This window comes from Eumetopias jubatus, unplaced genomic scaffold, assembly GCF_037043125.1.
Source record: "Eumetopias jubatus isolate StellerSeaLion01/CBP00866 unplaced genomic scaffold, mEumJub1_p1.0 scaffold_8, whole genome shotgun sequence".
NCBI classification, from domain to species: Eukaryota; Metazoa; Chordata; class Mammalia; order Carnivora; family Otariidae; genus Eumetopias; species Eumetopias jubatus.
The window spans coordinates 20,622,506-20,646,769 of record NW_028274814.1 but is presented as its reverse complement, the minus strand read 5'-3'; the positions used below and the strand labels follow the sequence as shown (position 1 = coordinate 20,646,769).

The 24,264-nt window shown below is 36.2% G+C and overlaps 1 protein-coding gene across 3 annotated transcripts in view; it reads right to left on the bottom strand.

Annotated features, from left to right (window-relative positions):
- The window catches only part of MINDY3 (MINDY lysine 48 deubiquitinase 3), an 86,535-nt gene extending 63,531 nt beyond the window's left edge, over nt 1-23,004 (bottom strand). For all 3 annotated transcript variants that reach the window (XM_028114152.2, XM_028114151.1, XM_028114153.1), the window contains exons 1-6: nt 22,702-23,004; nt 10,652-10,731; nt 6,937-6,997; nt 5,064-5,237; nt 1,767-1,818; nt 776-890 (exon numbers count right to left, since the gene is read on the bottom strand). In XM_028114152.2, coding sequence (XP_027969953.1) covers nt 776-890; nt 1,767-1,818; nt 5,064-5,237; nt 6,937-6,997; nt 10,652-10,731; nt 22,702-22,795 — 576 coding nt within the window. In that variant the 5' untranslated portion in view covers nt 22,796-23,004. The remainder of the gene's footprint in view (nt 1-775; nt 891-1,766; nt 1,819-5,063; nt 5,238-6,936; nt 6,998-10,651; nt 10,732-22,701) is intronic.
- Between the last annotated feature and the right edge of the window lie 1,260 nt (nt 23,005-24,264).

The following is a 24,264-nucleotide window of genomic DNA, read 5'->3' as shown; positions in this document are numbered from 1 at the left end:
AAATTGTTTCTGACATTATAATTCCAACCCCCAGCAGAGAGTCAATGCCCAATACACATCTGTCAAATGACAGAAGTCTGATAGCAAACGTGGTAAATCTAGCAGGATACTCAACTGAGACTAAAAGGCTGTTAAGAGATGGGAGATTAGCAGTTGGGGGGAAAAAAAGGCAGGACAGGAAGTGTACACACTGGAATTAACCACATACAAGTTAAGTTGAGAGAATAAAATGCCCATAAAAAAAAAAAGCATACAGAAGACAGGGACTAAAAACTTCTGCAATATAAAAACTTAGAGGGGGAGAGAAAGGAGCAGGAATTAACAGGGAAAGAAGAAAATGAAGCATCAAAAAAGGGGGGGGGGGAGGAAGTGGGATCATTAGACATTAAAAAAAGGGAACTAGCACAGTGATTTATCAGTAAGTTAAGAGAGGGACTGAGCATCAGAAAGAGCTTCCAGACGGCATTAAGGTGTCAAATGCCAGATACTGTTAGGATGAAAGAAAATAAAATTCAGAAGAACTGAGTGCATTTCATAATTAGAACATTACTGATAACCTCTATAACACAGAAGATCAGGGGTGAAACTAAGTTTGAAAGTGGTTAAGTACTAAGTGAGTGGTGAGGAAAGAGAACTTGATGATTCCTTATAATCAGCATAAGAGATTTTTATTCTGAGATTTAGAAACAGTATGAAAAATAAAATTACTCATCACAGCATGAAAAACAGAACTGAACTCTAATAAAAGCGAGAAGAAGCATCTTCTTAAACAAACCTTTGTCAGTAACACAGAATACAGAAAAAGCAATACTCCAAATCTGTTTCCCCAGACTGAATACTGGTCCAAGACAGCATCTTTTAATTCTGATAAACTTCTGAATGAGCTTTTTCTGGGGGGGGGGGGGGGGGGGGGAAAGAATTCAGTATTAGTATTATGATAAGACTGACTACATTGACAAATGGGAAAATTTTTAAATCGTCTTATACATTAAACTGTATTATGTACAAATGAGATTTCTGCGCCTCAAATTTTCAAATACAAATGTAGCCATTAAAAGCAAAAGCTGTAGCTGCTGACAAACGTCGCTAAATATATGCCGTTAAAATAGAATGCCTACTTGGCAGGAAAACTCTTCATCACTTAGGTGAACTGTCTGGCATCAATAATGTCTACAATAATTACACATTCTTAAAGAATGAAGTAGCTCTAAGAAGTGTTCAAGAAAAAAGAAAACTTTACTCTGTAAAAGCCTGAAAATTATGTAATAAATATCTGAATACCAAAGATAAGGTATACATTTGTGGCTTCTTTTAAAAGAAATTAATGTCGTATTTCAAATGCCACCTGTAATTCTATCAGTGTAGCTATCCTTACCTTTAACAATAAAAAGTTTAACGCTGTAACGAAAATATGGCACTTTTGACGGGAATCATAGAAGGCATATTTTGGCAAATGAAATGATAATTCAAATATTTATCCCATTAGAAATCTTTGTATTCATTCAGCTCAGAGAAACATTAAGCTAGAATGATTTTTTTCGTTGTAATGATGAAGCATCTTTTAATATAAAAAAGTGTATTCTGGTAGTTAGCTAATTTAGGAATCAGAATAATTTAAGTAAACATTTATAAATTATTATTAAAAAGAACTGATAACAAATTAATCCTCAAGTATATAAATCTAAGTACCTTTCCACAGTATGAACAGACTTAAAATGGCAATGTGTCCACAAGGTAAGTATTTTAAATGTTCCAATGTTACTTACTGAATTAATGCATGAAATCGCTCAAAGCCAAGCTCTTCGACAGCCAAGGCAGCTATACATAAAAGACACTTTTCAGCACTACACATGGCAAATAAATGACACAAGATACACACAGCAGGCTGTAAATACTTTCAAGCAATCAAAATTTTCCCTATTTCCTTACTCCCTTCTTAAAATTCTGTTTGTTTTCAACTTTACTATAACACAAATCTGTATTTCAGGATCTTAGTTACCATGATTATAACTAAAATGGACATAATACTGAGAATGTAGAAGGGTGATTAAATAATAAACATTTATTTTCAATTCAGTTAGGCTAGTATATAAAATATGAGAAATTACTGAGAGTGCTTCACACATCAATGAAATGTGTCCTGCACTTTTAAATAATCTTTCAATTCACAGATCCAAATAAAATCACCACAGCTAATCTTCCTCCTTTATAACATAAAATCTTTAGGTTAATGTTTAATTATTAAACTAATGTGTATAAAAAGGCACAGCACTTTGAAACTACACAGGTTCAACAACAGCTTTAAGTTTGTTTCCTCATTTGTTTGTACAACTGTTAGAGAAGTTTTCAGTAACTTATTTAGATTATGATCATTAATACAGTACAATTATAAATTTAAAAAAACCAGGAAATAAAAGAAATCATTTAAATCCAAGGTAATGTTTATGTAGCACTTTATACCAAGTGCCAGAGCCCCTTCCAAATGCTCTACAGGTCTAATCTCATTTAATCCTCTAACAACCCTATCATCCCCATTTTACAGAAGAGGAACCGAGGCAGAGAAGAAGCCTCCCTGGAGCACAACGCAACAAACAGCAGAGCTGAGATTTGAATCCAGAGAGTCTTGGCTCCCTTTACAAAGATAACAGCTTTAAAGATCTCATACGTGAATCAAAATACTCTAATTTATCACAATGAACAAGTTCACATATAGTTTATAAAGCAAATCTTAGTACTTTTAAATATTCTTACTAGAGAATCAAAGAAATTCATTACGAATTCAAAATTTGGATGTTTTTGAATTACAATTAAAAATGTTTCTTTAGGCTATCGTTTTAAAATCATTTTAATTTTCAAATGTTTTAAACTACTTTTAAAAATCTTTACCAGTCCAAATGGGTTAATTTCAATAAGCTTTTGACACGTGTGGGAAACAAACTGAAATTGAAGCTGAGCATTCACTACTGCAAACAAGTGTGCGTTACCAAAAGCCAAAAACTACACACACCACACAAGCCAATGAAATTAATGTTTGTGCACAATGTACTATTGACAAAGGGGAAAACAACTCACATGTAAAATTTCAGGATAAAATAAAAATTCGACCTAACCTTTTCCAAATTGTACTAATTTGCTGTGCAGCGCTTGATTACCTAAATAATTCTACTGGGTATACACTATGAAAGTAGACATAAAGATAGTAATTTAGAAAAAAGAGGCAAGCAAAATAAAAAGCTTAGCAGGCAGGATGGTGAAAAAATATAAAACACAAGAAAAAGAACATAGCTGGGAACAAAGGAAAGAACAGGTAAAAGATTGTTATACGGAATAAAAACTTTAATGTAAGTTCTTTGCATTTGTCAACATCTAAGGTAAATTCTCAAATTTTCAGTTAACAAAACTTTACAAATTTTTACAGTCCTAAAAACAGACTTAATATGGTTTTATTTCATATCCATTTTTAAAAAACGGGGCAAAGTAAATTGGAAAACTACTAAAATATGTTTTTTGAAGAGAAATTAAATCTAATATGCCCACTTAAATTACTCAAGTACCAAAGTTAATACATTATGAGGCTATTTAACCTAGAGCGATTTAACCTCTAACTACAAAAATGTACGGTATACCCCATGGTAAGTACAGAGTGTACTACAAAAATACTAACAAAAAATGTTAAAAGAAAAGATCTTACTATTTTCTTGCATATTAATATATAGATTGGCTTTATGCAGATATTCTTTAAAACAACTTTTAATTAGTTCAACTGTTCCTCTAACAGAATTTTAATGTCCTAAATGCAATATTAAACGTGCTTTCATGAAACCCAGTAAAACCTGGAAAATATTTTAAAGCCAACCTTAAGATTTTTGACTATCATCCCTGTGAATATTTTCCACTTGTTTTCTTCAATTGTCATCAACTCTCAAAGTATGTTAAATTCTTTTTGAAAGGCTATGTTTAAAAAGGCCTCAAACAGAAACATCATTCAACTGTTTAAATTTTAAAAATTACTCCTTGCCAATGTACTCCCAGTAGAATTTGCCCCTACAACTGCAGGAGAAAGAAGACGCTGACATAATCAGAGTCATTTCAGTCTGTGGAGACAATCGTGCCTCAGGGATCATCCTACATGGAAATCGAGATTATGTCGTGAGTAATCAAAATTTACTCTCTATAAATCAGGTGTCCAATTTCTTTAAAAATAATTTCTGCAGAGATGATAGTTAATGGAATGCATCATAGGTAGAATAAGCCACTTCTTCGATATAAGCACGTAGTACTACCAATTATCAAAGTCACACACTAGCAAGAGAATTCCTGAAAAGAAAAACAGAACAGCAATTCTTTATCTACCTCAGTACCACCAGAAGTCTCCATTTTACCAGTGCATTCTGGCAGTTTTGAGGTCGATTGCATAAGAATTTTCAAAGGCTAAATTCCACAGCATATTTTTTATGAATAAGAATAGCTAATAGAGAAATCTTCAATAATAAAAAATTTAAATGAAGGAATAATTAAAATCCTTTTCGTAACACTACCTTAAAATAATCCATATATGTAGACTGTATTACATAATGTCCAAAAAGTTCAGGAGGAAAAGAAACAATACGTAATGAAGAATAATGCACCCATCTCTGCTCTAAGAAACTAAAGATATTTAAGAAATTTTCTAATGTCCCCAAAAAATCCCTTTTTTCCAATACCAAGAAAACCAACATTAAAGCATCTAAAACTAACGTAAGTAGGATTATGTTCTTTAAACTTTCTAAATGAGAGTTCCAAAGCTCCGAAGAGATTGTCATCAAGCAGAAATTAACTAAAACTTTTAGAAAAGTTTAAAAGATGCAATTCTTTTTTCTAAAAATGACACGGTAAGTGCAATATCCTCCAACAACTAAAATAACTGACAGGGAAATGAAAAATACTAAGGCTCATGAATTAAGCTCAGGCTAAAAAAAGAGATGTGTTATGAAAATTTTAAATATTTTTTCTTTAAAATTTTCAATAGTTTTATTAAAACAAAGGTACAAGAAATTAGTTCAGGAAATAAAAGTGTATCTTACAAGAATGTTCCACTTGGCAACTAGACTCTGCACGACTCCCAGAAATACTAGCCGTTTCCTCGGCCGTCTTTCCTCTTAACCAGGAAACCAAGCAGTATGATCCAGAGTTGTCACAACAAGCACTTTCTAAAATATCACATAAGGTATGACAAAGGAGTTCCTTCCGCTCTTCCTCTAAAAATAACCAAAGTATCAGTTATAATGGTTTTCTTTGAAAAGAAAAAATCCTGTCATGGATAACAATATTAAGACTGTTTTAATTTAATAGTGAAATTCAAGCATTTTAAGTGGAGGATTCCTCCCGCACAATAAACCATCTGTTTAAAAAAAACAATGTGCTTGAGGATTAATATGTCATCACTATTAAATATTGCCATTAATTAGAAAAAGAATCCTGAAAAATGAAGAATTAAACATTAGGAGAAAGAATACGTTACTTGGAATAACCTGGTACTGATCGCTCCCCTTCCTTGGGCTGCAAAGGGAGCCCTGGAGCCATGAGGTCTCCTTGACTGCAGAACCAGGCACAGTGTGAGGGCCTGCTGAGACTTCTATTTTTTCCTCATTTCTGAGTTAGTCTAATGTCTTTGATTTCCTTGTCCCACAGGGGTAGTAAGGATAATGAGATAACACATAGTCAGCACATACAATACCACAATTCATTACATTAGCAGACGCCATCATGGTTATGCTGCATAATACAGAAGCTCCCGATACTATACTGCAGTGATTTGGACATTAGACTTTTATAGAAAGGGGCAATGAGAAAATGCTCAGACAACTTCTTCCTGAGCCTTGGCACCTCCCCTTTTCAAGCAGTATAGCTCTCCAAAAGTAAGTACTGCCCCTGAAACTTTCAAAGGGGATATGATGTGTACACATCCTGTGTAAAATTTTATGCTATGGGGAGAATTCTACTTCTCTTAATAGATTAGCAGTTCTTTAAAGGCAAGAATTAGGTCATTTTATAACCACCACGACATTTACATTTATGACAGTGTTATATATTTTATCAATGTGAATATATTTCTGTATAACAAATATCAAATTTTATAAATAAAACATTGATGTTAATAATAGTATCTCTTGGTTTCTTCTCTACAATTTATTTTGCATTTCAGCTATTAATAAAAAATATACGAGCGACACTTCAGCTCTTAAATTCACAATCATTAGAAGATTCTAAGGGTATGGTTTGGAATGGAAACTGTTTTGCCTTTATATATCAAACTAGGATTATAATACATCCCCCATTCTTCCAGAAGTTACTGTGATGTCCCCATGAAATTGTTCACTTCCTAACTAAAGGAAAGACTTTGCAAACTGTCAAGTGGAATGCAAATGTTTGTTGTTATCAGGTAGCAGCACACAGCTCTCTGACCTAATCATCTTGCAGAAGCTGGGACAGCTTCGTATGCAATTTAATCCACAGATATTTGCAGTGTTATCTGCACTGTGTAAGGCACTGTACTAAAAGGTGCAGGAATACAAGGTAACTCCGTTCTTGCTCAGAGCTAAGTAACACAAAACAAACACAAATGACTGCTCCTTACGGTATGTTATCATTTAACAGTTCAGGGAAATGGCACCACTTTTTAGTGAGAGGCCAAAGGTTTTTGTCCTTAGTTCTATTATCCTGTCTTAGACCTCTTGGGTAAACCAAATTTGGGGATACACATATTAACATTTGGAGTCACTGTTGATGAAAATCTCTGAAACACTGAAAAAAAAATAAACCTCAAGAAAAAGTATCCCGTTTACAGTTTATTTTTTAAGATAAATAATTTCAGTTAAACTATTGCCACTGAAAGCTGCACAGATCACCTATAAATTGGAAGGTGAAGGAAAAGTTTATAGAAGACCACTATCATACCTGGGCAATCCCTCCAAGAAGACTTCTCTGAAGAGAACAGGAGCTTCTTCAAAAGAAATGCCTTTACACAATTAAAGTAATAATTATTAGAATGCATTATAAACATACCTTATTCTTTTATTTTAAAATGGAAACAAAACCCTAATTTGTACCCCTTTATGATCTACATAGTGCTATAAAAATTTCAGAAAGTTTCCCTTCACATTCAACAGTAATTGAGCATATTATTCAGAATATACTACCATATAGACTTGATTCTAGATCCATAAAATTCTTCTTTCATGATACGTATTTTCTGGCAAATAGAAGAACTGACTCAATTGACTCAAAATAACAGACACATAATGTAACACATAAAGAAACTTATTGCTCATTCACAAAGTGATGACCCTAGAAACAGGAACAAGTCTGTCTACATTTCTCTTAGATTCCTTGGGGGAAAAGAAATCAAAATACAAACGTGGTTCTGCTCTATTAGCTCTGATTTGTGATATGAGAATATCACTACAAGTCTCATCACTTTATTATGAGTTCCAACTTCCTGGTTTAACTAAAAAAAGTTACAAGATTTAAAAAAAAACAAATGGACCTCTCACCTTTCCTTAAGTGAGTCAAGTGTGTTATACTAATGATTTGATAGAAAGCAGTTCAGTAGTGTTTCCTTCTCAAAGTGCAGTTTATGGACCACTTCCATCCTCGTCACCTGACTTGGTTATTAAAAATGAAGACCCTTATGTGCCATCTGTTGTATCTGAATTTCCAGGGGGCAGATCCAAGAAGAAGGTTACTTCGATGCTTCTCACTTACATGTTCGAAAGCAGTAGTGTGTTGATAAGAGGACTGCTTTTAGTCAGACACACCTAGGTGTGCATCTTGGTTCCACTACTTTACTAACTAAAAATAATAATAGCATAAACTTTAAAAGGCTGCAGTGAGGATTATATGAAATAATCTACGTAATGCACTTAGCACAGTACCTGCCACCTAATAAGCAATCATTTCAAAATATTTTAACAAAAAACTAAGTAATATTCTACAACATTCTTATAGAAGTAAAATCTACCAATACTATAATCAAGTGTTTCTCACTTTTCCCCAGTATAGCAACAACCATAAAACTGAGGTGTATAACTACATCCCAAAATTCGGGAAAAATGAGGTGGGATACCCATTATTTCACCACTAATACGAACGCTGTTAGTATTCTGATATACTTTCTTCCAGTCTTTCTTTCATACCTGTTTTATTTTTTATTACAAGTGAGAAGCATAATGGGTATGTGACTACGTTTCTCATTTTTGTTTTCCCACAGGATTCATAACTGTAATTCTTAATCACTAAATGTCTACTGAGCTATCAAAATATACTCAAACATCATTTCATGTGTAAATTACGTTACAGTATATTAGGTTTATAATTTTTTCTTTTACTACTATAAAAACTTACTGAACACAACCTTTTCCATATTAAGGATTACTTCTTTAAGATTCACAGAAGTACAATCATTTCATCAAAAAAATCTGCATTATGCTTCCTGTTATAACGTAAATTCCCTCCCCAAATCAAAGTACAAATGTACTATATGGCAGTATGAATATGCCAGCATCATCCTACCCATATATGCACTAGCAATTATTTTATATTTAAAAATTAGAAAGAGTAACCAATAGAATATAGTTACAGTTTTATTTGTACTTTTTCTGGATTCCTAGTGAGGTTGAACATCTTGATTCTCTGGTTGTCTATCATTATTCCACCTGTGATGACTGCATACACATCATTTCACCACTGGAGTTTTAGTGTTTTCTAACCAATTTGTACAAATTCTTTGTATAAGAAAGATAATATCTACTTACTGCAATATTAATTCACTGCAAATATTTTTCTGAGCCTGGAACTCATCCTTTCTCTAGTGTTGACAATAATTAGTTTTAGTTTTTCTTTGATTAAATATTATATCAAGAACATATTTGGTATATGGTATCAGATGATCTAAATTCGTTTTGCCCCTCAAACTGGCAACCAGGCATATCAGTGACATTCATTAAATTTCATTTTATTCTACCACTGATTTGTAGTATGTGATAAATTCTTGGTAAATTGCTATATGTAATGTGGTCTAGTCCTGTATTAACTACTGGGTCCCATAATATGCCTATTCTTCTGTCAATAGTACCACGTTCTAATTTTTATTCTAATTTTTATAGTTTAAAAAAGTTTTAATATCTAGACTTGCTCATTTCCCTTCATTAGGCTTAATGGTTTAGTTTTGACTTTTACATTGAAATATTAAAAAAAACCCCAAAATTCTTCTATGATTGAAAAGATTTATGTGACTATGAAACTAAATTACTACCTCAAAGATACAAGAGGGCTTTGAACATTATTACAATTATCCCTTGCAAAAAAATAGCTACCATTGTGGAAATATACTGAATTTTATAAAACAGGGAGCTCCTGTGGTATACCTTGCATTTAACAACATTCATAGACTTTTAGTAAAAACCCAGTAGGGGCAGTATTAATATAATCTAATTTAAATACAGACAGGACAACGAATCTTCAAAATCAGATAGTAAGATTCTGCAAGCAACCAAAACATGCCCCCAGCCTAACAGCATAACAACTCTAATACTAATTTACAGTTAAATTTTATTCTTTATATTCAGTTACTCCCAGGCAACGTTCAAACATTCAAACTTTTCTTAATTTTTTTTATAATTCTAATGCAAAAAATCAATTTTACCCTTTAAAGAAATAAAATGATGACCTATAAAGGTTATATTTTGGAATCAGTCATGAAAGGAGATTTTTTTGCCTCCTTCAGAGATAAATTTTTAATTTAATAATGTGGAGCATAAGGCTTGAGACAAATTTACTTTGCAGCTAACAGTTCAGGAATGTGTTCCTTATGCTCAATGAATAATAAATATCACATTAAATATGTATTTTCAAAACGTGCTGATTAAAACATAATAAATTCCAGCTTCTCTTAGAACAGTTGTAAAGTGACACTGCTGCTCAGACATTTTAAGTATGACAGTAAACTGAAAATTCAATTTGTGGTTTTAACAATGTAACATCTGCAGCAAATCGGCCTTTGAAATTCAAACACTACATTAGGATTCAAAATCATATATATATATATATAAATAAATATATTCAGATTAACACTATCTTGCCCAAAGAAAAAACCTTTTTTTAAAATTTCGGAAATTCTGTTTGAAGTCAGTTATTACTAATTTTATTTTAAAAGCCAACGGCCTAAAACTGTAAATACAGCTTATTTTTAAAAATGTATAAGGTTTTAGAGCATGAAAATATTATTCATCTTCAACTTTGTAGGAAAATCATTTTTACAGAAAGAACAAATGAAAAGAATTGCTGATATACCTAACAATAGCATAAAACATTATGACTTGATAGGATCACTGTATTAGAAAGATGTCATTATCATTAATTCCTCATTTTCTGAAGGTCAGTGAACACCTATTACGTTTTCTTGAAAATAAAGACAGTCTACAGGCTATTGCTGCATAACCTGCTTATGTTCTGAATTCACTTTTTATTTTGGATATTTATAGCAATTTACACGAACAAAAGTTAAGAGATAACTGATCATGTCTCATTACATATAGATAGTAGAAAACAAAAAGTCAAGTATGAAACGTTTGAACATGTCCCTCTAAGGAGTTGGTAAAGTAGTCTATGTTACCTGAACAGGTGCAATAACAGCACAGGGGCCACCTTCAAACTGTTCTAATGCAGATCCCTCTGATTCACTAAACACAAACCCTAAAAATGAAAGCAAGTAGCAAAGATTAAAAATGAAATTCAAACAGCAGCCCAAAGAATTTTTAATGTATGCTTTGAGAAAGATCACTTATTACAAAAGCAAAATATCTCCAATTTATTCAGGCACAGTGGTTCTTAATTTTTGGGGGGATCAAGAAACCCTCTGAAAAAAGATCTGGAGCCTATGCTCCCACCCTGTGCCCCAAATGCATGTAAACACACACACACACACACACACACACACACGTGCGCACACAAAATCTGCACCTAGGGACCCCTCTAAGTGGGCTAAGGGGATAAAGTGTGGACCTTAGTAAAAGAATACTAAATTAAATACTTTATTTGATGAAAGACAAGTCTATCTACTGAATTCAAAGAGAATTTTTAGGATCCTTTCCATATAGAATATTTTTTCAACCAAATCTTTGAGTCACATTCTATAAGCTAAAAATTAAAGGCATCAGACAGGGAATGTGCTCATACTAGCTCTATCTCAATTTCACTATTACCCAACCAGCACGGACTGAGAGCAACTAGTAGATGTTCCTACAGACAGCAGAGGGCCAGAAGTCCAGAGGACTGAGTTACTATCTGTATCACTGTTGGGAAATCATTTCGCCTCCCTAGGTCTCTGTGTACTTATCTTTAAAATGACTGTTTCCAATTCGAACATGCTAAGAATATGTAAAGTTTCACTAATGGTTGTAGTTCAGTCATTCATCCCATGAACACTTAATGAACATAAAATACTACAGCAAGCATCTAGGATGTACGCATGAATGACAAAGTCCCTGGTCTGCAGGAGCCAACAGTACAGGTGAACATGGACATATGAACAAATAAATAATAAAGAATAAATGAATGTTAAAACAGAAGTACGGGGGCGCCTGGGTGGCTTGGTTGTTAAGCATCTGCTAGAGTCCTGGGATCGAGCCCCGCATCGGGCTCCCTGCTCCGCGGGAAGCCTGCTTCTCCCTCTCCCACTCCCCCTGCTTGCGTTCCCTCTCTCGCTGTGTCTCTCTCTGTCAAATAAATAAAATCTTAAAAAAAAAAAAAACAGAAGTATGAAGACAGTATTATGGATACAGAAAGGAACGAATTACTCTGCCTGAGTCAAGTCACAACCGGTGACTTTGGGGCTGATCTTGAACAGGAGTTTGTGAGGACAAGGATGAGGAATGACTTTCAGGTAAAGAAAACTTACCTTTATTTAAGAAAAAAGGTTTGGGAAGAACAAGACAAATTTATGGGGCAGGGGGAAATTTAACGTAGCTTAAGGGTAGCATGGGGGTAGGACGGGGGAGATGGTAACTGGGAGGAGGGAAAGCTGACAAGAGGTTAATACTGGGAAGGGCCAGACCATGACAAGTACTAATTAAACTGTAATATGATCATACTGTTTTTTCCCCTTTTTTAAAGGAACAGAATGGGGATGAGACTGTTTCAACAGCCATACAGAGATGCTGTCGACCTAATAAAATTGACATTATTAGTATGGAGAGGAGAAACTCTATCCAAATAGTATTTCTTAGGTAAAAATTAAGATTTGATGAGTATGTGCAAGTGGGGCAAAGAAATTAGAGCAGACTCTGAAGTTTCTAGCTTGAGACACTAGGTGATAACAATTGAGATAAGAAACAGCATAGAGGAGCCCATTCCATCCCACCTCTGCTCTCTTAACCTTTCAATCCCTCTCTTTCAAACAGTACTTAAACATGTGTCTCACATATTTAAAAAACAAAAAATCCTCCTTAAGAATCCACCCAAATTTCTTTGAGTGAAGAGTTGAAAACTTACGTAAACACAAAAACCTGCACACAGATGTTTACAGCTCCTTTATTCATAATTGTTAATACTTGGAAGCAACTAAGTTGTCCTTCAATAAGTGAATGGGTGGGTAAATGAACTGCGGTACATCCAGACAACAAAATATAATTCAGCACTAAAAAATAAATGAGCTTACAAGTCATGAAAAGACATGGAGGAACCTTAGTGCATATTACTCAATGATGTAACCAACTGGAAAATGCTAAATACTGTTATGATTCCAACTATAGGATATCCTAGAAAAGGCAGAACTATGAAGACCATAAAAAGATGAGTGGTTTCCGGGGATTGGTGGAGGGAGACAGGAAAGAGGGATGATATGCAAAGCACAGAAGATTTTTAGGCAGTGAAAATACTGTGAAACCATATTATACATTTGTCCAAACCCAGAGAATGTATAACACCAAGAGTGAGCTGTAAACTATGGACCTTGTGTGATAATGATGCGTCAGTGCAGGTTCACCATTAACAGATATTCCACCCTGGTGGGGTGTAATGCTAATAGGGGAGCCTACGCATGTTGTGGGAGCAGGAGGTATATGAGAAACCTCTGTAGCTTCCCCAAGTTTTGCTGTCAACCGAAAACTGCTCTAAAAAAGTAAAGTCTAAATTTAAAAAATCCAGCTGACCATTAAAAAAAACCCACCGAAAACTCCAACCACCACCCTCTCAAAGCCCACCTAGTTGTCTTATATGCACTCTCTCAATCTCCTTACAATTATTCAACCTTATGATATTATTCTTGTAATTTATTTAACCCCCAAAATTTGGCTTTCAACCTCTGACTGCACCAAATTCATTCTCACCAAGTTCATCAATGACCAATACAGGCGATTTCTCAAGTCTTTTCTTATTTACTCTCCAGAGAATCACCTGAAAACCTGACCATGGACTTCTGAAAAAACCTTTGCCCCTTGGCTTTACTGGTCCCCCTTGTTGCAAATTTTCCTTTTCAGTTTCTTCTCAGTTCCCTCCGTCAACTTCTCTTCAATGCTAATGTTCCTCATGTCTTGGCTTTAGGATCTATGGTTCTTTCATTCCATATATTTTCCTTAGGTAACTCATCTACTCTCAAGATTTCCATTACTGGTTATAATCAGAGAATTCTCAAATAGAGCCCAGATTACAATTCCAGACATAAACAGAGTTTAGTTTTCTTAACACGGTCCTGTATGATATGATTTCTACCTAAATCTCCTATCTCATCCTTTGCCACTCTTCCTCTTGGACCTTCAGGCATGCCGAGCATCTTTCAGGCCCTCAAATACCCATTTTCTGTCAGGTTTCTTACCTTTGAACATACTGTGCCCTCCACTTGAAACACCTGCTAACCCTTTCTTTGTCATCTTAAGGCAAGATCCTCTTGGTTCAAGACCCCAAAACATGACTTATATCTGTCCATTTCTATCCCATCTCTGGTCTACCCTGAGGTTCAAATCACTGTCATCTGTCATCTAGAATACTGTTAAGTTTCCAAGTAGATGCCCCTGTTTCTCCCCACTTACCCCACCCCCCATCCTTATATGTTCACCATAGAGTTACCAGAGGAATATTTCAGACTTGGAAATCAGATTTTGTCATAGCCTACTTAATACATTTCAGTGGCTTCTCATGGCAATTAGAATGAAACCCAAACTCCTTTTCACGGCCTTAAAAGACACCATGATCAAACCCACATTCCCTCAGTTCACTCTCATATTCATCATCTACAGTGACTTTAGAACATCTCAAGGTTTTTACTTTAGCCCTAGTGCTTGCTGTTCCTTCTATATGCATTTCCCCTTCTCTCTTTAGAAACCTGAATCCTTCTCATTATTAAGGACTCATTTTAGGTGTTAACTTCTCAGAGATATTCCCTGATAAACCTAAGTAGGTCTCTCCTACCATCAGCATAACCAGTACTTTCCCTAATCAATGATTACTTCATTATTGCTTGTTTACTTGTTTATTATTTGCCTATAAGGTATCTTGCCTGTTCTGCTGACCAGTTTTCCTAGTATAGTTAATGCTCAATAAGTGCTTTTTGAACTGTTGCAAGGAAAGATAACAGGGGAGTCTGTTTCTAGGTGTGCCAAGTTCAGTTGTGTGATAACCATTCGGCAACATTTATTTATTTAAGATTTTATTTATTTATTTGCGAGAGAGTGAAAGTGAGAGACATCACAGAGTGAGAGGGAGAAGCAGACTCACCGCTGAGCAGAGAGCCTGATGCGGGGCTTGATCCCAGGACCCTGACATCATGACCTGAGCCAAAGACAGATGCTTAACTGACTGAGCCACTCAAGCGCCCCCATTTGGCAACATTTCTTAGAAGTGGGGAAATATGGGTCTGAAGCTCAGGGCAGGGATTAGGATTAAACACAGCAATTTGAATCATCCTCAACACTGGCAGTCAAAGTAAATGAGAACAAGTAAACAAAAATAATGGAGTTGGGAACATTAAAAAATAAGCAGAGGCTGAGTCAGCGAAGATGGACAAAGACTGGAAGGTAAGAGAAAAACACACTGAAGTCCCCCAGGAAGCAAAGAGTAGTCACTGGCTACAAAGGCTGCTGAGTCGAGTAAAAACATAAATTAAAACACTGGATTAAGCATATCACTGGGAATACAAAAGAAGAAATCCAAAGCACTGGAGAGAGTAAAAGTGATTTAAAGTGATTCAGAATACAAGGAGAAAGAGTAAAAGAAAACTACTTGTTAAACAAATGAAGGCAAAAAATATGGTAACTTGAAGGGTAGCTGGATAAAGAATTATTATTTATACAGAATGAAGGGCATGGGTTTAAAAACAGGAAAAGAGTGATTACATGGGAAAGAGGACGTTTAAAGACTCCAAGTCTTAGAAAGAGTTGTGGTGGTGGGGGGGTGGGGCGGGGAAAGACTGGATAAACAGAGGTTCTCAAAGTGTGGTCTATAGAAACTTGGAAATCTGAGACTCTTTCAGGGGATCTACTAGGGGTAAAAATAATTCTCGTAAGGATACTAAGACATTATTTGCCCTTTACACTGTGTTGACATTCATAGCCATGGTACAAAAGCAAACAGTAGGTGTGATTGCTGGTGTCTCAGCAAACACGAAGGCAGCGTCATTAAACTGCATTAGCAGTTACCATACTAGTAAACAAAACCACCCTCTCTCAAACACACACACAAAAGCCAATTTAACTAAAGAATGCCCTCACTGACGCTAATTTTATTTAAATCTTGACCTTGAATAAAGTGCCCTTTTTAAAACTATTCTGCATGACAAAATGGAAACTACCCATAAAGCACCTGTGCTACATACCTTGATGATGACTGATCTTTGTCTCAAGAAAAAGCATGTAATTTTCTGAATTGCAAGCTCTAAGTACTTTTTTGTAGAGCACTGTTTTTAATTCTGAAGAGCTACTGACAAACTATGATTATTCAGACTTGGGTATGTGGCAAACCCTTTCTCAGAAGTGAACGAAGTGAGCCTGATACTTCAAGAAAAATAACTGACAGTTATATTCACCAGTGATAGAATTTCAGGCCTTCAAGCATAACTAACATTTTGGAAAACCTGCATCTACCACTGTGAACTTGACAACACCTCAATTCTTAGATATTTTTCTAATGAGATCAGTGGTGACAGTAATAAATGTGATTTTTGATATTGAAATGTGTTATCATTTGGAATGTCTGAATAAACCAGTGGACCAATAACTTTCAAATGACTGATGCATGCTGTTAGAAATGCATGGGTAAAGATCCATTCAAAGTACAAGACAAACCAATGGTTTTCAATTTGACAGAGTACAAAAAATTCATTCATGTGGTTTCAGATTGCATGTTGCGAATAACCTCTAAGAAACTACCACCTGTCAAGTTTTGGTGTAGTATCAAAGACAAATATCCACAATTACCTGAAAAGGCTGTTGTATGACTCCTACCTTACCAATTACAATCTTGGTGAGGCTGGATCTTCTGCATACACTTCCTAACGACATATTACAACAGATTGAACCGAGAAGCAAATGTAAGGATCCAAGCTGTCTTCTAATGCGCCAGACATTAGAGAGACTTACAGAAATGTAAAACAATGCCTCAGCTCTCATTAATTTTATTTTTCATATTGAAGTCCTTAACAATTTCTCAGAGTATAATGGGGCCCCAAGTTAAAAAAACTTGAAAGCCACTGGCCTAGCAGAAGCAGTAAATCTTAGCAGGCTTCTAAATTAAATATATAGGCAAAGAGGAAGTGATAATACTGAATAAGAGTGAGGGGAATGAGAGAGAGAGAACTGAGGAGAATGTTAATTCTAAAAAACATTAGGAAAAGCTGACAAGATAAAGAACTGAGAGAAATGCCGAGGTCTCAGCTAAGGTTTGATTACTGCATTTGTATTGATGCTGACCACAATTTTCTCCACTGATACGTAGCAGCCTGGGAGAAACGAAATAGATGACAGGCTATATGGAGGATGAGAAACAGGTATGATGCACAGGACAAATGAGCTCTAAGGGTGCTGGTTATCATGTCAAGACAACCAAATCTGAGGTCCAACCTAGGAACAAGAGATGAAGCCAAGAGGCCCCCCCACTCTGTCCAGTTCTGTTCCTACCAGAAATAAGGAAAGGATCCCTGACGTTGGGCCTAAGGGCAAAGCAAAACTAGAATCTATCAAACATTCGGGCTATGTGATAAACATGAATCAGGAACGAATTCTTACCTTCCTTAAAATTACTAGTAATGTAATGCAGTTTTCAAGATCCATGGGTGGGGCTTATAGCTGAAATGAACTACAGTGAGTTGCTTTTGTATAAAAATCCCATGGCGAGAATTCTAGGCAGATCTGCTGTGCTCCAAATTCTGTTTAATTACGTATACATGTTTGAGTGTGCTGATAATGAGCAAAAGGTTATAATGAAATAAAGTCAACTAAATGTAAATTAACTATGCTATGCTAAAACAAGATAGGCTAAGTAGGCTTCTCCCTTTATAATATAAGGTTTCACTTGAGTTTAATTTTTTAGGATATACAGTTATTTCTCTTGTATTCTTATATTCAAATGATCTCCTACTTTTAAAAGGAATTATCTTTTCACAAAATGGTTTTTTCTGATTAAATCTGAAATCAGCCATCTAAAGCATCTGATCCTAAATACATAATTTTGTATCACATTCCAGTCCTACAGACAGAAATCTCTCAGTTTTACAGCTCGTAACTAATTTAAACCTGAGCCATGAACCTCTTTGTAACTTTCCAATCTTACTTTCATATGACTTAACTATGCATATATATGTTATTTAAATCAGTATTTTAACTTCTGCCTCCATAATTCTAGGCTCCCAAGTAAACAAAGCCCTTAGAAAGACTTGGTTTGTCATTACAAACTCAATGATATTGGTTGAGTCAAATCTGAACTGTGCCTTAGTTTCCTCCTCTATAAAAATGAGGATAACTACATTTATCCTTTGCTATCTCGCAGGGTTGTTGCAAGGATTAAATAAGAATTCCAAAAACTGTAAAGCATAATGCAATGTAAGATATTATGATAGATACTTTGAACTAAAAAACCAAAGTATTTGTATTCAAAGTACCAAGAAATTAACTTTGTCATATAAGCTTACAAATTTTAAGTTTAAAAGAACTGGATCTTAGGTGACATGATTCAGGTAGGCTGGAGAAAGAGGAGTATATCCTTGAGAGAAATAAGAGGCATCCAACAACAAAAACCTCTGAAATGATATGATCCACATTATTCTCATTTTGGAAGAAAAATTAATTAATAATGGTGTATGAGGATGCCTGGGTGGCTCAGTCGGTTAAGCGTCTGACTCTTGGTTTCAGCTCAGGTCATGATCTCAGGGTCATGAGAAAGAGCCCCATGTCAGGCTCTGCCCCGGGCTGGAAGCCCGCTAAAAATTCTAGCTCCCTCTGCCCCTCCCCCTGCTTGTGCATGCTTGCTCACCCTCTCTCAAGAATAATAACAATAATAATTATACTGGTTTAACATTTACTTTGGTAAAATGTTAAATCATATTATAATAAATGTATTAATTTGTAACTACATTTGATACTTACATTTTAACTGATCCCTCACTTATCATGTTATTTGTTAAATTTTATTTTTTTATATTACATAACAAAAATTGTCCTATATCAAAAGTCCAAACTCTAATTTCAGCCAACTACAGCTCCATTCCCCTTCCACCTCCATGAGGCCCCCCAAAACAATGAACAGGTATAAGCAGGAATTGTGTTTCTCTCTCTTGGGTTAATCTTATACATTAAACAATAAAATAACTTAAAGCTTAGGGGAAAGGGCGGGGGGAAAGGAAAAAAAAAAAAAGATTTCTCAGAGCTTATAATCTAGATCAGGGGTTGACCTGTTTCTGTAAATGCAGTTTTGGAACACAGCCATACCTATATTATCTAGGGCTGCTTTTGCTGCAATGGCAGAGAGGAGTATTGAGACAGAAACAATAAATGCAGCTGACTCTTTTACAGAAAAAGTCTGCTAAACACTGAACTAGAAAATCAATACTGAAAAGAAAACAGAAATTCCCAGTAAGTCAAAATGTTTTCATTTATAATAAGATTTATACTTACTCCTGTCAGATCTAGATGACTCTATTTTGGTTCTGCTGGGAGTTGGTCTATCACACCACTTGCTACCATCCCCAGTACTACTATCCTGGTCTAAGCCACCAACTCTACCCCAATTGATTCCTGCAAATGTCTCTCGTTTGATCTTGCTGTCTCACTCAAGCCACTACACTTTATCCTCAAACACAGCAGTCAGTCAGTTTAAAAACTTGTCATGTCATTTCTCTCCTCTGCTCCAAACCTTGCAATGACCTCTCATTTCATTCAGAATAAACGCCAAAGTCCTTACCATGGCCTATAAGGCTTTCCTGGCCATCATATGAAAATTATTTTTTACATCATCTTTTATTATACTCTCCCCTTCCCTCATTCCCTCTTCAGCTGAACTAGTTTCCTTCCTGCTCCTTGAACAAAAAGCCAGAAATATTCTGCATCAAGTCTTTTATAATGGCTATTCTCCCTGCCTAGAACACTCTTCAGATAACTGCATAACTCAGTTGCTTCTAGTGTTTGCTCAAATCTCCTCTTAAAATAAGGCCAAGCCACACCACCCCATTCCACAACTCCCTATTTCTTTACCTTCTAACTATTACATGTACTTCATTTGTGCTACGCTCATTATTTGTCTTTCTTCCCATTCTACCTGCCAAGTCTGACCTGCAGAGGCCTAGGAACATCGCTATAGTTTGTGGGAAAGGGGCGAGGATAAATGGTGCTTCTGAATAAGAGGTAGAAAATACGCACTTTTCTTAAAAAATGATCACAGGCAAAACTGAGCAGGAGGGAAGGAGGCAGGAGTAGAGACTCAATTTCCAAGATAGAAAATAACAGCTGCAAATCTTTAAATTATGTGACTTACTGTCTTTCAAAGAAAAACTGGCAAAAAAAAAAAACCCAAACACAAACCAAAACCCCATAAAACCCTGTTTCTTCCCCCAAAGTAAAAGGAATTGCAGGAGAGAATTATCTAAAACTGCCAAATGAATTAAAGCAACTATGTGCCACTTCTGTGGCTCACTGATTTCACGTATTATCTGAAACTGCCAGATCAATTAAGAAAAAAAAAAACCCAACTCTGTGCTGCAGCAACTCCTGCAGCTTGTTTTAATGTATCAAAAAAAAAACCTTAATGTGATCAATATGGGTTCATAAATGGAATATGCCTAAACATAATTTTACAAATATTTACCCTAAACATCTTACACTTTAACTTGCTTCCAAAAACTTACAAGACTGCAGTTGTCAAAGCACATTACAGACTAGAAAATAGAGCCAAAGTTGGTGTCACATTACAAATGCATTAAGGCAAGTGCAGCAAAGCAAGGTCTTGTGCCTAGTCTCATAATCCCAAATGACTGCCAAAGCAATCTTTAGCAATGATTTCTGCCTCTAAATGAATAAATGAATACAACAGTTAACATCGCAAAGCCAATAACAACCTCCCTCTGATTCAGAGGTGGTAACGTAAAAATATATATTTGGTCACCTGAAAATCTTGATCAATGTAAGACCATGAGGAATTATATATCCACAATATAAGCATACCCTAAAAAGAAAAAAATCCTTTATTTTTAAATGCCAATGACTGAATAAATCTTAAGGAACTTCTTGTGGCACAGCATTTTCGAATATCATTATAAAGTTGTACTTTAAATAATGATCATGTATCCTCTATGCTTCAATAAGAAATAAAAGTAAAAAAATGATTATTCATCAAATAAACAATTTCTTGTAATTGTCAGGTCACAGCTAGAGAGAGTGATCTTTGGCTTAGCCTACAATTAAACGCTTTTTAAATTAAGTCTTAAGAACCTCCATTGTCTTGAGTGTTTACTGTATGTCAGATATCGTGCTAAGGGCCTCAATGGACTTACATGCCTTCAATCCTCACAACGACCCTGTAAGGTTGACACTACTATTATCTGCATTTTACAGAGAAGGAAACTGAGGCTTAAGTAAATTAAACAACTTGAATCTGGGACCAAAGCACACCTATTCCAAAGCCTTCTCTTAACCGTTATTAGAATGGCCTCTGAATTCTCCTGGAATCTGCATCACAGTATTAACATAAACAAGGCTGAATACTATCTTATTCTATGTTGTAAAATTTAATTAATGCTAACTACTTACACAGGAAGTAATTTTTTCTTAACCCTTCACAGCCTTGTGTACTTCTGGGCTGTTCACTATTAGGATAAATTAAGTCAAAGTAGAAAGTAAGCTTTTTAAAATCTGCAAATGCAGGAGCCCAAGGTTTCAGAAAATATTACTTCAGTGACGTAATTAAAATGTGTAAAAAGAGCCAAATTAATTACATGTTCAGGTTTGGAAACTCAAAGGAATATAGTGAAAACAGAGCTGTATTAGGAATTGGGAGACTTGTAATTCACTCCCATTCTATAAATTTGTGCAACTTTGTCCTGTTTAGCCCCACCACTCATTTTCCTGATCAGCAAAAAAAGAGTGATGGACTAAATAAGCTGACTGTAATACACGGAGTCTAATTTTACCAGCTCTTAAATGAGGCATATCTGGGAGAGAGGAAGGGATTTACTTAAATCCTGAATTTTTGTTACAAAATACACACTATGAGGTAGGAACTTGGATTTACTATGCTAAAATTGCCCCAAATCCTTTGAGAACAGGTATTCTCTAAATAAATGATTTAATAATAAGAATGAATAGCTATTATTTACCGGCCTGTGATGTTTTACATACTTATATTACCAATCCTTCTGACTCCAAAGGCTCTTAACCTCACTTAACTTCACCAGTCTTTCTGAAGTCACCTTAAGTAGTGTGCAATGTTGTGTTTTATTATAATTTCAGAATTACAGATAATTGCTAGGATCAAGTACCTAACGCAGGGCCTGGCACAGTGCAGAAATTCAATAAATGGTAATTTTTATTTCATTAGTGTTCGTATTAATAAAACTTCTTACATAACTCAAAATCCCATCTGGACAATTAGACCAGCACAGAAAGTGCTATGATCCACATTTCCTTTTAATTTTAACAGATACTAAACCATCTCAAAGCCCGGGATGCTTTGGGTCAAGAGAGCACCTGATAGCAAACAACACTATATTCATACACCGAGTACTATGTCTAACCACGTAATTAAAATACAAACAACAGAGCTGCTTTCTGGAATTAGCCACTTTGACTTTCCTGCGGACTTCACTCTCTCTCCAAAATTAAACCAAACACAAGTATCATGAAGCCTGTTAGGGGGTTAAGATTCAGGGGTCCACAACACTTCCTGAGAAACTGACACCGGGGCACAGAGCGTACCCTCAGTGTCACACACTGCAGCCCAACAACCACCCCTGCTCTCCAGTCGGAGGGCAGCCCAGGGAGTGGCAGAGGCGCTTCGGGGCTTCAGTGTAACCATTTAGCTGAAACCATTCTCCTACCCAACCACTCCCCGCAAGGCAGGCAGGGCGTTTCTAGAAAGTCGTTTCAGAACTGAGGACAACCGGGACAGAGTGCGGGGCGAGCCAGGGGGCACAGCTAGCCTCTCGCAGGGCAAAGGAAGCGGCTGGACGTCTGAGCCCAGCCAGGGTACCTTGCGTCCAGCGGCAGAAGATGGTGTCAGAGAGACCGGGGCTGCTCTTGGTGCCCCACACCAGCTCCATCAGCTCTTTAGTCAGTTCGGACATGATGGGGTACCGGCGAGCGGGTCTTCGCTTTCAGGACTCCTGCCCCGGAACATGGGGAAGGGGCGCCTTCGGAGACAGGAGTTGAGGGACGGCAGCGGCAAAAGAGCTCGGGGGTTGGACGCGAGGAAGACGAAAGGAGAGAGATGTACTTGCAGAGACCGCGCCTGTCAAGCCAGCCGGAGCGGCAGCAAGGAGTTTCCCGTACCGGAAGTGCCGGGCCACTTCCGGCTCCCCTGTAGCTACCGCCCCCCACGCCAGGAGGGCCCGGGAGTCGCCTCCCCGGAAGCGGAAGTGGGGGGGCAGGAAGCGCTTCCGACCTCTCGGGAGGCCGCCGGCCTTCCTGCGCTCAGCCTCCGGCCTTAGGTGGGCTGACAGCTTTTGTGCCGGCGGACTTGCAGCGTTCCCTGGGCGTTGGCGTGTTTTTTACCATCTAGGAACACCTTCCTCGGCGCACTGCCGTGGTCTTAGCGGTAGGCTCTGAGGACGAAACCTTAGGGCCTGAACATAGCCTAGTCTTTAAAAATTTGTAATATTAGTTATACTGAACTACACTCTTAAGACGATGGTTGAGTCTCAGCGAGGAAGAGCCACCAGTAATGTAAAGGCTGTCAGCCTGTATGCCTCGATAAATCCTATAAAGTCTAGCCAACTATTATATACATTACCGAAGGGTGTGGTATAATGTGCATTATAGAAATATCTCTACCGGATGTAAGGCAGAATTACAAAGCTATTTATAGGGAAACAGATTCAAAGCAGCCGGTCGTGGTAACTTCTCTGTAACTTGCTTATGACCGTTACCTTCATCCTAGTATTTGCAAAGAATTACTCTCCTGGGATATAAATTTATGGAAATCAAGGACTTGTCTTATTCATAGTACCTAGTATGGTGCATTGAACATTGCTGGATCAATAAGTATTAGTAGAAGGAATGATAACCTGCCTTTACGGGAATTTAAAAATTCATTATCTTTCAGCATGCGAGGGATCAGGGGAAGTAGTACTGACTGGTCCAGTTAAATATCTAATGTTTGCTTGGTGGTTTACAATTGATAGGTTTATTTCACTTCCTGAAAGACATAGAAGGGTCTATGTTCATAGAGGATGTAAGTGGCAGACCTCTAAGTTCAGAGATGTTTGCCACAATTGTTTTCTTTCCATTACTATACAGATAGTTAGAGATTTGATTAACTCTCTATAGATATGGGGGAAAAGGGCTAAACTTCCAAAATGTAATTTTAAAAATAGAATATTTCTTGGTCTGTGATTTTTCTTAAGTTTCCAGCTACAAAGAGCTGGCGAAATCTGTCCTTTCCACTTTTAGGTATATTCTTTATTTGCAATGTTTTAAAATTTTTTAATTAACGGCATATTTTTAACAAGGAATGTTTGATTAATGTTAAATTATTTATATTGTTTATTTCATTAGTTATAACGTCTAAAATGTGACCTTGCTTAAATACAATAGA